At 45.1% G+C, this 12,539-nt stretch overlaps 2 protein-coding genes across 6 annotated transcripts in view; one reads left to right on the forward strand and one right to left on the reverse strand.

The window, feature by feature from the left end:
* The first annotated feature begins 17 nt into the window (after nucleotides 1–17).
* RPP38 (ribonuclease P/MRP subunit p38) lies at nucleotides 18–4,579 on the forward strand. 5 transcript variants are annotated; one of them, XM_047067147.1, is made up of 3 exons: nucleotides 18–82; nucleotides 1,587–1,802; nucleotides 3,636–4,579. In XM_047067147.1, exon 3 carries the CDS (start codon nucleotides 3,646–3,648, stop codon nucleotides 4,489–4,491), a length of 846 nt encoding a protein of 281 aa, XP_046923103.1. In that variant the 5' UTR covers nucleotides 18–82; nucleotides 1,587–1,802; nucleotides 3,636–3,645; the 3' UTR covers nucleotides 4,492–4,579. The 5 variants fall into 5 exon arrangements, with proteins under 5 accessions (XP_046923103.1, XP_046923107.1, XP_046923104.1 ...); XM_047067151.1 differs by having other exon boundaries at nucleotides 24–82; nucleotides 1,746–1,802; nucleotides 3,634–4,579; XM_047067148.1 differs by lacking the exon at nucleotides 18–82 and adding an exon at nucleotides 260–535 and having other exon boundaries at nucleotides 3,634–4,579.
* A 2,141-nt stretch (nucleotides 4,580–6,720) lies between these two features.
* The window catches only part of NMT2 (N-myristoyltransferase 2), a 71,634-nt gene continuing 65,815 nt past the window's right edge, over nucleotides 6,721–12,539 (reverse strand). Inside the window, exons 10-12 of the mRNA XM_047067288.1 lie at nucleotides 10,571–10,738; nucleotides 8,254–8,391; nucleotides 6,721–8,083 (exon numbers count right to left, since the gene is read on the reverse strand). Of these exons, the coding sequence (XP_046923244.1) occupies nucleotides 8,063–8,083; nucleotides 8,254–8,391; nucleotides 10,571–10,738 (327 nt within the window). The 3' untranslated portion in view covers nucleotides 6,721–8,062. The remainder of the gene's footprint in view (nucleotides 8,084–8,253; nucleotides 8,392–10,570; nucleotides 10,739–12,539) is intronic.

Genomic DNA, 12,539 nt, shown 5'->3' on the forward strand with positions numbered 1-12,539 from the left:
AGCCTCCCAACCCCGCTCCCAACCAAACTCAGGCTTTTTGCAAGTTCCTGCCTCCAGACGCTGTGGGCAGACTCTCTCCCCGGTGAGTGTCAAGGCGGGATGACGAGATGGGAAGCTCTCTGAGCATTTGGAAGGCGGAGCCGGGTAGGGCGAGGGCTCTGCGCACGCGCGTCGCGGCGCACGTGGGCGCCGTGGGGTCGCGGTCGTTAGTGGAAGTCGGACCAGGGGGACGCGGAGGACGGGAGGGGCGCGCCGGGTGGGATCGAGCCCGGGACGCCGCGGAGGGCGGAGGCCTCGGGGCGGTGGGCTCGCGAGCTCCCCAGGTCTTCCCCGGGAACCCCGTCTCCTGGGCCGCACCCCCCTCGCCCGGACCCGCGTACTTTCCTGCCTCCGGCCCTCGGTTTACTCCCCTCTGTCCTCCTGGAGTTAAGTGTCTGTAGGTACGAGAAATAGTAAGACATAGTCCACCCTGGTCCTTCAGTGCTCCGCTGCCTAGAAGCGGGGACGGACCACAAGGTAACTACAGTTAGGTATGGTAAGTAGTGAGGAACGAGGGTACTAAATACGGGGGGGGGGCATGCACGGGGAAGGGGTGACTCTGGGACAGGAATGCAGCCCCCGGGAACTGAGGCTGTCCTCCCCTCTGCTACCGGATCCGGAGACCGGAAGGCATTTCTGAGGCCTTCCTCTGCTCCGCTCCCAGTTGATGACACTAAGCCGAGTAGATTCTATCTCTTAACTGTTTGAGCTAGGGTGTATTTCTGTGCCTTTCCTTCCGCGGCGACTCTAGTGCAGGTCACCGTCAGGCCTTCTCTGGGAACCTCTTTGCGCCTTCCGCTCTTGGCAGCGGACGCCACCAGGCCGGGAATCCGCGAAGATCTTCTTGCATTGCCTTTCTAATCACTCCACTCTTCTGCTTTAAACGTTACGGTTGCTTCTCATTACAAGGCTTGCAAGGACTTTCACCCTCTGGTCTTTGTCTACCTTTGCTAATAACCTCACCGTTTCTAGCATCTCTGCCCCAGAGACCTTGAACTTCACTTCCGTGAATGTGTTCCCTGGGATACTCTTTCGGCTTCCTACTCCCTTTGGCAGGCACTCTTCAGATGTAGGGTTAAAAAGGTCACTTTCTCCAGGACTTCCTTGCTGACGCCCTCAAATAAGTCAGGCTTCTGCCACGTGCTTACTGTCCTGCAGGTTCCAGACCTCAATGTGCACATCTTGTTTTATTACCTGCTGATACGTCTTTTTCATGGGCTCTAAGCCTAGTGAGGCCAGGAATGGTTTTTACTTGGTACTTTATGGCTCCGTGCATTGTGGATAATCCAGAAATACCGGAAGAAAGAACGACGGTGGTGGGGCTGAAGGTGGGAGGGTATTGCAGGCAGGCAGAGGGAATAGTGTGTCTGAACATGTAGAGCTGGGGAACCGGGGGCCTCGTTAAACAATAAGTGGTTCCGTGGCGGGGTGTGATCGTGCCTGGTGGGGCATAGAAGGTGAAAGGCTGGTGGGGAGACGAGGGGGGGTGGGCAGAGTGGGGAGGGCCTTGTATGTCAACCTTAGAGGGTTTGTACTTGAGCTTCTAGGTCGTGGATGCCCCCAAGACATAGCGCAAAAGGCACCTCAGCAAGGCCTGTTTTTCTCCTCCAAAACTGTTACTTCTCATCAGTCAGTACTTTGTTTTCTGGATCATGTGACCTAAGACTGTGCTTATTGAACTGCTTGGTTCTCATCTCCTCGGCTAGATTCTGAAGGTGGGAGTTCCCACGCCTGTCTTGGCCTCCCCTCCGGAGCACATAACTGTAAGTATTTACTGAAGGATTTAAGTATTCTGTGCTGTTCGAATACCGAGGCACGCGGACAGACTCGCGGTTTGGCAAGAGCCCTGTTAGATTTGTCTTGCTCGTCTTCATGACCACCTTCAAGCTGATGCCAGCCTCCCCCAGTCCCCACTTCCTGATTCCCGGAGCTTGAGGGGAACACGGGGAAAATGCAGGACGAGGAGTCCTGTGCAGTGGGCTTCTGCGGCAGATACCGAGGCTCCGGCAGAACTGGCACGAACAGGGTCTGACCTTGCCTGAAGGAGCTGAATTTTGGATTTCTGTTAGAAGGTGACTTAGGAGGAGGAGTGACTAGTGGAGGTCAGGAGGCCATTTCCAAAGGCCGTCCAGTTTTCCACAGCCCTACCCCAGCAGTTCCTAACCCTGTTCAATATCAGATTCACCTGGGCAGCTTTTTACAAGTATAGACGCCCTGGCCCTATTCCCAGGGCTCCCAGTTCAGTACATGCGGTATAAGGACCAACCCATCCGTAGGTTTTAAAAAGCAACAGGTTATTTTTGAGGTGCAGCCAGGATTGAAAGGACATCAAATTTGGGTCCGGAAAACCAGTTGTGACTTTGGGCAAGGTGCTTAAAGTCAAGGCTATTTTCTTACCTGCACGTTGGGCAATCATATGGGAGTTGTGTGAGAATCAAGTGATACATGGAGAAAGTGCCTTCTCGCTTCTGACACGCTCCACAGAGACGCCTGTCACCATCAGTAGTAGCCAGCCTGGGTGAGCGGAAGTTTAACTGGAGCGGACTTCATTGTGCAGGGGGCATGTCGGGGAAGGCAGGCCTCAGTGGGATACATGGTTTGGAATGAGGGACTGTCTGGAAGGAGAACATCTGGTTACCTGAAAACAGGGACAGTTCCAGACGCCAGACTCGTCGGGGGCTGGCTTGTTTAACCCCCTTCAGCTTTGCCACGTAGGTCACTATGGGCTGAGCCCCAGGAAGAAAGGAGGCATAAAAGTGAGGGAAGAGAAATGCGCTTGCTCTGGGAAGGAGAGCCAGGATGTGCTTCCCACATCAGTGGTTTACAACAGCTTCTCGAGAAGGAGCCTTCCTATTTTTCAAGTTTCATGACAAAATTCCCCTGATTTTCAGCAGATTGCCAGTTGGAGGAGCAGTCTCTTGGAATAACCGGGCAGGGGGAATGTATGCCCGTGTCTCTAGATGTTCGAGGAGGGTCACACAGAAGCTTAGGGTCTGGGGAGGGAGGGAGGCTTACAAAGGGCATAGAACGAAAATATCATTTGAGTTTTTAACTGTGTGCGTGAATTAACTCACACCTGGTCGGTAATCATGAATGGCAGAGGCTTCCGGGCGCTCACAGTGAGCTCTGTGCAGGTGGACTTGGTTTTGGTTCCCTGCCGAGCCCAGTGACTGGAACGCTGCCTGCACGCCGGAGGTGCTCAGGGAGTGTTTGCTGAATGAAGCCTGAATGGAGAGCATCTTAGAAAATGTTGGCAGAATTGTAAGATTAATACCACACAGTCCTTAAAAGAATGACCATGAACAGGTAGAAACATGGAACGTTTTTAATAAAGGAAATAAATAGAACGTCACGGTGATTGCAGTAATGCAAAAACATGTATATATTGCTTGTATACGAATAAAGACAAAGTCATGAAAAAATGGGGAAAATAAATGCCTTAGTCTTAAAAGAGGTCTGGTGTACGGTCACGTACTCAGTTCTGTGGAATGAGGCTTGCTGTGGCCCATCGAGAACCAAAGTACAGGTAGGATACTCTTATGACATGCACTGCCAGTAACACGAGTTTTACTTTGTCGTTTGCTTCTCCACGAGAGATTTTTCGGAATGGCCGCGGCTCCTCAGGCACCGGGGAGGGGCTCCGTTCGGAAGACGAGACCCTTAACCGTAAAGACCTCGCTGAACAACCCTTACGCCATCTGCTGGAGCGCGCTCGAGAGAGAACACATGCACTTCATACTGCAGACGCTTGAAGACAGATTTAAATCTCTTGGGCTTCGGAAGATTGAGGATAAGAAGAAAAAGAGAAAGCAGTTTTTAAAAAAACCAAGCCCAGACAGGTGTGGCACAGAGGTTGAGAAGAGTGAGGGCCCGAAGGAGAAACCGCCAGAAGGTAGCGAGCAGGGGTCAGGGTGGACCCCCGTGGACGTCAGGAAGCAGCTCACCATTGGCATCAATGAAGTCACCCGCGCTCTGGAAAGGAACGGGCTGCTGCTGGTCCTGGTGTGCAGGTCAGCCAAGCCCGCCATCCTCACCTCGCACCTGATTCAGTTAAGTCTGAGCCGGGCGGTTCCCGCTTGTCAGGTTCCCCGGCTCAGCGAGAGGCTCGCACCGGTCATCGGCCTGAAGTGCGTCCTGGCCTTGGGGTTCAAAAAGACCACCACGGCCTTTGACGCTGAAGTCAGAGCTATAATTCCCCGAGTACCCAGCTTACACGTGCCCTGGCTTCAAGGCAGACCCGAGGACTCCGGGGCAAGTTTAGACACTGTGTCCTCAGAAAGCCGAGACAGAGAGGTTTTGGACACGTCCTTTGAAGACCTCTCTAAACAGAAAAGAAAGCTTGTTGGAAGTCAGCAGGCTGTGGTGTTACAACCCCTTAAAATAAAGAAACTGATTCCAAACCCCAATAAGATAAGGAAACCACCCAAAGGTAAAAAAACGACCTCAAAGTAATCTTGGGTCAACTTATCATTTCGCACAGTTGTAAGATGACACTTTATGAAGAAGCCTTGGAACTAATAAAATTTGTTATTTTTACGTATATTCTTGAATACTTTTGGTAACATCCGTTTCATACGTATAAGACTCTTTGTATAGCCGGATGGGCTGACGCTTGAAAACACTAAGTGCAGAAAATATCCAGAAGTACGAATATCGTAACAAAAGTTTATTGCAACTAATGTCCATGCTTGTATAAATTCACTTTCCAAGAGGCTGGTACCAATGCTAGTAAGCAAGAAAATCTGCATCCCACGACACTTAACATCTTTCTGGCAGGCTTGGAAGGTGTGCCACAGTAAACAGGTTCTAGTTAGTGCTGCCGGTGAGAGTAGACTGCAGATGCATCATCAGCTTTAAAAGAGCTATGAAACACCAAACAATACATCGTCTTTAGAAACATCACAAAAACGGGGCACCTGGGTGGCTCAGTGGGTTAAGCGACCGACTTCGGCTCAGGTCATGATCTCGCGGTTTGCGGGTTTGAGCCCCACATCGGGCTCTGTGCTGACAGCTTGCACGGAGCCTGGAGCTCGCCTCTGATTCTGTGTCTCCCCCTCTCTCTGCCTCTCCAATGCTCATGCTCTGTCTCTCTCTGTCTCTCAATAATAAACATTAAAACAAAAATAAAAAAAAAAATCACAAATCTTTTTTTCTTAACTTCCTGTTGATTTAACTTTGTAGGTAGGCAAATGCATGAGCTTGGGAGAAAGGCTTAATGTTCATAAAAAAAAGCCAGACACGGTATTTTGAATGGCTGAAGTTCACCCCTTTACATGGTTAACTTACTTTCTTGGAAATATAACATGGGTACAAAGTAGGCCGGTAATTAGGTGAAATAAGTCAGGAAGAGAATTAAAAAAAGTAAACTGATGGGGCGCCTGGGTGGCTCAGTCGGTAAGCATCCAAAGTCGGCTCAGGTCATGATCTCATGGTTCATGAGTTCAAGCCCTGCATCAGGTTCTCTGCTGTCAGTGTGGAGCCCTCTTGGGCTCCTCTGTCCCCCTTCCTCCCTGCCCCTCCCTTCCCTTTCTCGCAAAAAGAAACATTAAAAAAAAATTTAGTCCTAATAACTTTATCAACACAAGCGATTTTACTGATTTTCAATTTTGAAATATTTACTGGTAATCTGCCTAAATTATAAAGAGGGAAATGTGACATTTATTAACTAGTGCATTTAAAAATGACAGGAAAACTGAATTCTACAACAATTATGTAAACAAAGGAAAAGTGCCATAGTCTCATCACGAGGGGAGCTTGTGATAAAATCTGGCAATTCTGCAATTATTTGAAAACCTGCTTCATGTAAGACTGTGCCATAAAAATGAGTGGAATATAATTCCCAACTATAGTCTTGACGCCAGATTAAATTAAAATCCCTAATTCCCAGCTAGAGCCTTGAGTCCAGATTAACTTAAAATTCCATTTACTTGGGGCGCCTGGGTGACAGGTGGTTAAACACCTGACTTAGGCTCAGGTCATGATCTCGAGGTTCGTGAGTTAGAGCCCCACGTGGGGCTCTGTGCTGACAGCTCACGCCTGGGGCCTGCTTTGGGTACTGTGTCTCCCTTTCCCTGCCCCTTCCCCGTTCATACTGTCTCTCTCTGTCTCTCTCAAGAATAAACATTAAAAAAAAATTTTTTTTTAATTAAAAAAAAATCCCGTTTACTTAATTCTTGGTGTTTCAATGAATTAGTTCAGTTTTGCTTCCAAAGCCACTCTCCTGTTAAGGAAGAATGGGGTAATGCAGTTGGGTCCGAATCATTGGTCTTCAAAAACCATCCCCGTCCTCAGGCACTACTGTGGCCCCCCCCCCCCCCGGCGCCCTCTAGTGGTGGTCTCGGGGCTGCCGCGGCTGTGGGTTTAATCTTGTGCAGAAAGTGGCTTTCAGCTCTTTAGTGTAAGTCAGAGCTGACAACATTTTTTTTCCTGTAAAGGGCCAGGTAGTAAATACGCTAGGCCTTTTGGGCCATACAGTGCTGTCAGAATAACACAACTCTGCCTTTTGTAATGTGAAGCAGCCACAGGAAGTGCGTAAGCAAGTGAGCGTGGCTGTGTTCCAATGACACTTTATATATGGATGCTGAAATCTGCATTTCCTAAAATTTTCACATCACAAGATGTTATTTTTCTTTGATCCTCCCCCCCCCCCCCCAACCCCCGGAACCATTCAAACATGTAAAAACCATTCTTAGCTCACGGGCTGTACAAAAAGAGGTGATGGGCTGGATTTGGCTCGTGGGCCATAGTTCGCTAGGTCCTGCCTGGTATAAGGTACGACCAGTTTCATCTGACCGCTTACAACATGAAGACTATCATATTGTCGAAAATTCAATTTTTCTGGACTGAAGAGCCTAGGCACTGGTACAGTAAAGGCAGGAACAAGTATATCTACTTTGTGGTATTTGAGCCAAAGCCAGTTTCCACGTGGCCTCGTTCACGTTTTCCCCCTCCTGGACTACTGGCAGTTAATATGCACGTAGATATGTACACTGAGAAAACTGGTTTTCAAATTCTAGATAAAAACACCATCAGTAACAAAATTATGAACACTTATTTACAAATAACATTTTCCATTAGCATGACAGCTTTCATGATAAATTAAAGTCAGCATAAAGGAACATGTGCAATTTTGCATAAGGAATAAAAACATTCAACTATCAATGTCCTGATAGCACTAATAAATTCCACTGAGCATTTCTTTTGGCTTTAGAGCTTTTATTTTCTTTGCCTCACATCTCTTGTTGCTGCCGAGAAGAAGCGAGTATGTGCAGCAGCAGCAAAGTCTAGTCAGCCATGGGTGTAGACTCACAGAGACCGTGTTTGCACAAAACTTTGCTTCTGAAACCAATCCACTGACCTGTTGAAGATCAAAGTACAAATCTATGTGTTTACTTATTTGGCGACTCTGCTCCTGGAGAAATAAATGTACTTACTAGTCCCCGGTACATTTTGATCTCACTATATACTTAGACACCCCCCACTCCTCACTGAGTTACACACGTCCCGGTTCCATAAACGCTCTCAATCACACTGTGCAAGGTGGGGAAGTACCGATTTGCCAGATGGGTCCTTCATTCTGTTACATGGACAAACAGACCAACACTTAATCAAAGAAATGCAGCAGTTCATCTCCACACAACAGCAAAGATTTGCTTACACAATTCTGTGACTTCTGTTCAGTCCATAGAAAAACAGTCTCTTTTCTACAGAGAGGAAAATTCCCTTCTCTTCATCAGGAGACAGCCAAAAGTCTGAAAATACGAGGAATGTGCTCTTTGTACCCTTTCATCCCTCCTACAAATAGGTGAACAGTGGAAAAAAAGAATGTTAACATTCTAGCTAGAAAGATGTACTATTGGTCACGTATGGGTGTTTTTTCATCTTTTCTGATTGTTACCGACGACATCGATTTTGCCGAAGTTGTGCTTTTATTTTATTCTTCTTTGGAATGGCAGTTCCAGGAATCATTAAATAGAATATTAACAAATGATGATGCCAGAGTTCTAGAAATAGAAATATCCATCTATTGTAATACTAGTCCAACCTAGGGAGGGAAGAAACATAACAGGTAAGCAAGAAAAAAATAAATTATCGTGTAACAGATCTGTGTTTTAAAAGCTACTAAAAAACACCTTACCAATCCTAAGGGAAGCAAGTATGGGAATTCCTAGGTAAATGTATGAAGTTTATAAAGGGTGTGTCAACTTCACTTACCTTTTCAGAATCTGTTCCTGGACATCTCCAGTTGTACAGATAATACTGCAAATTGCCATCTCCTATGCCAAACTTGAGTTTTTCCAAGAAGGTCTTATTTTCCATCAAATCTAGTGCATTGAATACATCAAATCCTTTCTGCCAATATAAAAAGGATTTAAAAATTTAAATTTCAAAGGACCAGAGTGTTTCCTCTATTATGTATTTCAGTGTAATATTTAATTCATCTACTAACAGCTTGAATATGCATTTCTCCTAAAGAGGTTTAATGTCTATAATCTATGTGTAGGTGAAGAACTCAGTTCAAATGGTCTTACAAAACTAGCAGCGAGTCTGATGGAGTCAGGAGGCTTACCCAGAAATGCTCAGTCCAAATCGGTAGTATATTGGCTAACACTAACATAATCTATGAAGATCTCAGAGAATATTCTGTCCCTGTTTTAGAAGGAACATTTTGGGGGCGCCTGGGTGGCGCAGTCGGTTAAGCGTCCGACTTCAGCCAGGTCACGATCTCGCGGTCCGTGAGTTCGAGCCCCGCGTCGGGCTCTGGGCTGATGGCTCAGAGCCTGGAGCCTGTTTCCGATTCTGTGTCTCCCTCTCTCTCTGCCCCTCCCCCGTTCATGCTCTGTCTCTCTCTGTCCCAAAAATAAATAAACGTTGAAAAAAAAAAAAAATTAAAAAAAAAAATAAATAAAAAAAAAGAAGGAACATTTTGCCCAGATGGCTCTGTCTCCAGAACTGTTAGTTATTGGCCTTTTGAAGTTCTGACTTAGCTAGAGCTTTAACGACTTCAAGTGTATCCTTGTCTTGGGCTGCTGCTGGGAAGTAAATTCAGTAACATTTTACTAGTAAAAATCTAATTTCTTAAAAATGTTAAGTAATAATACCATGAAAGACGTGGTATAGATGAAGCCTAAATTTCTATTTCTCAGGGGTTTTGGTTTAAATCATTTATTGTCGGCCTTTTATGGGGGGGGAGGAAGTAGCTGAAAAAGAACAGGATCAAAGAATCTGGATAACATTGACTTGGGGATCCAAGAGTACAATGTTAAAAAGAAAAATGTTTTCAGTTATCAAATGCCAGATAAATGCAGATATGTCTCATGTGTTGTTCCCGGTTTCTCACAAATAACATTTTCTCATGTTTAATAATTACATCAAAATAACTGTTAGCTAATTTCAACTTTTTTTTTCTTTTTTTTTTTTGAGAGAGAGAATCTCAAGCAGGCTCCGTGCTCAGTGTGGAGCCTGACGTGGGGCTCAAACTCACCATCGTGAGATCATGACCCGAGCCAAAATCAAGAGTCAGACACTCAACCAACTGAGCCACTCGGGTGCCCCTCAACTTCCTTTTAAAAGAAAATGTTTATTTGTAGCAAGAATTTAACAGTTATCCTAATTACTACAACTAGAAAGATACTGCAAAAATAGGACAGCACATTTTGAATTTCTTTCATTTTTCAAAATGCCTTTTAAAATTCAGAGACTAGTTGAGTCCAAAAAAAGGTTGTTGTTGCTAATTATTCACTACAACACAAACACGTATGTTCCTTATATCAAGCATCATGTATTTTCCCTATATTCCTTGTATTATGAGTTTTATGCATTCTTATATGAGGGTTAGGAGTTTCTAATTTGGGGGCACCTGGGTGGCTCAGTCGATTAAACATCCGACTTCAGCTCAGGTGATGATCTCAAGGCTCGTGAGTTCGAGCCCACGTCAGGCTCTGTGCTGACAGCTCAGAGCCCGGAGCCTGTTTTGGATTCTGTGTATCCCTCTCTCTGTCCCCCTCCCCTGCTTGTGCTCTGTCTCTCTCTGCTCTCAAAAATAAACATTAAAAACAAAAAAGTTCCTAATTTGCACAAAATGTTTTTGGTTAAGTTGCAAATAGAATTAATGATGCAAACAGTCACTGAAGTTTTAAAAGAAACTCTTATCAAAATTGTTCCTCTGATGGTCAACAGTAAAAAAACATCTCAAATGAGGGGCGCCTGAGTGGCTCAGTCGGTTATACAACTGACTTCAGCTCAGGTCACGATCTCGCAGTTCGTGGGTTTGAGCCCCGCATCAGGCTCTGTGCTGACAGCTCGGGGCCGGGAGCCTGCTTCGGATTCTGTGTCTCCCTCTCTCTCTGTTCCTCCCCTGCTGGTTCTCTGTCTCTCTCTGTCTCTCAAAAGCAAATAAACGTTAAAAAAATTAAAAAAAAAAAAAATCTCTAATGAATTGCACCCGTGTGGAGGAAAATACAGTAAGAGGTTTTATACACACTGACACGCAGATATGGAGAAACAGACAAAAAAGGAGTCAGTCACTTACCAGCTTGGCTATAATGAGTGCGTCACTCATGAGGTCCAGCAGGGGCGTCTCGGTGTGAATGTTGTAGAAGGAGTAGGCAGCTTTGAGGCTCTTGTGAGCAGGGTGGTGCATGACTGTGGAGGGGAGTGTGTAGAAGCTCAGGAAGTCAGTTAGTTTACCACTGGAGTTCTAAAGGACAAAGGTAAGTCAGGTAAATACCTCCTTGAACACGCTGCATCCGTGCATTTAAGCGAACTTTTTGATTTCTGACTTGTACGGGAACTTTATGAAAAAAGGCAGCACCTCCTACCTCTCTGTCAGCAGTCTGGGTCTGGGGGGTCCTTAGGGTATGTTGGGTAGAGCCTGAGAAGCAGCATGGAGTTAGGCCCTACTTAGCCTAGTGCTGGCTGGCAATTTGCCTAACATTCTTAAGAAGCAGAATGTTCTAACAGGAAAGTTTCCCTTAGCTTGACTAATGAGTCTCCCTAGACCCTTGGAACAGAGATGAAAGCAGATTCACTGTTTTTGCAGAAACAAGAGCTCCAGGGACTGGAAGGCCATCTTCCCCAACTAAAAGATACTGTATCAATCTAACATCTTCTTGGCACAGAGCAAGAATTTTATCAGCTTAAAGTGAGGTCAACAGAGTGTAGCAGCTGTTTTGAGAAGCTTGTGAAAGGCAGACACACCTGTGAATCTGAAGCAACCAAAAATCAAAAGGGACCCAAACAATGGTCTTGATTTCACCATCACTGGTATACCTTTTAATATAAAAAGCCAGTATTGTTTGGGTTGTTTACATTAGCTCTGGTGGCCTATGCGGATGGCATACAATTCAAACTGTGATATGCCTGAATTATACACAGCTGGAGAGACTAGACAACACATATGTTCTTGCTAGTATTTCTTTTGGCAGAAAATTCCATAAGGAATATACTGTTTTTCTTAATGCTTCTGATATACGAAACCGGTTTTCAGACATTAAGAAACTAACCATGTTTTGCTAAAGTGATTCTCTACTGCTCTGTATGAGCAGCTAGCTCAATATTCGAGTTGAATTAAAGACCTCAATTTTCAGCTTTAATAAGGACTTCCACTTGAAAAACAAAACTCACTCGATGGGCTCAATAGTGGAGTGAAGATGACAGAGGACAGAAATCACTGCACTTGAAGAATTCAGTAGAATTTACCCAGTATGAAAAAAAAACAGAGAAAATAGACTGGGGAAAAAGAAAAAAAAAAAAGAATTAAGTCTCAGGGATCTGTGGGAGAACGACAAAAGACCCAACAGTCCTATCAGTAGAGTCCCACAAGAAATCAAAGAAAAAGAAAAAATGTGGAGCTACAAAAGCAGAAGAAATAATGACTGAAAAGATTCCCAGATTTGGCAAAACACACACAATAAATTCAAGAAGCTGAGCGAATCTTAACAGGAAAAACCCAAAGAAATCTACTCCAAGATGGATCCTAATTACAGTTCTGAAAACTAAAGACAAAGAAAAGTCCTGAAAGTAGCCACGGAGAAATGAGACATTACCGAGGAGAATACCATTACGTTACCATTACCAAGAGATTCATATTACAGCAGGTTCCTCATCAGAAGCCACAGAGGCCAGGAGGAATGCACATCATTTACAAGTGCTGGAAGAAAAGAACGATCAACCATGAATTCTGCTTCTGGTGAAACTACCCTTCAGGAATGAAGGAGAAATGAAAACTAAAAGAATTTGCTGCTAGTAGACATACCTTTAAGACTGGCCAAAGGACATTCTCCAAATAGAAATGAAATAATAACAGAAGGAATCTTAGTGCATCAGGAAGTAAGAAGGAACAACAGAGCAGAAATCCTGGTACATACTGTAAACTATGCTTCTCCTCATGAGTTTTATAAATCTACTTGATGACTGAAACACAAGTTGTAAAACCATCTGATACTCAAGACAATATTTAAAAGTCAAAAAGATGGAGAGCCTGGTGGCTCAGCCAATTG

The sequence above is a fragment of the Lynx rufus genome, unplaced genomic scaffold (assembly GCF_022079265.1).
Source record: "Lynx rufus isolate CCGP_SWC_20201006 ecotype Redwood Valley unplaced genomic scaffold, mLynRuf1.p SCAF_7, whole genome shotgun sequence".
NCBI classification, from domain to species: Eukaryota; Metazoa; Chordata; class Mammalia; order Carnivora; family Felidae; genus Lynx; species Lynx rufus.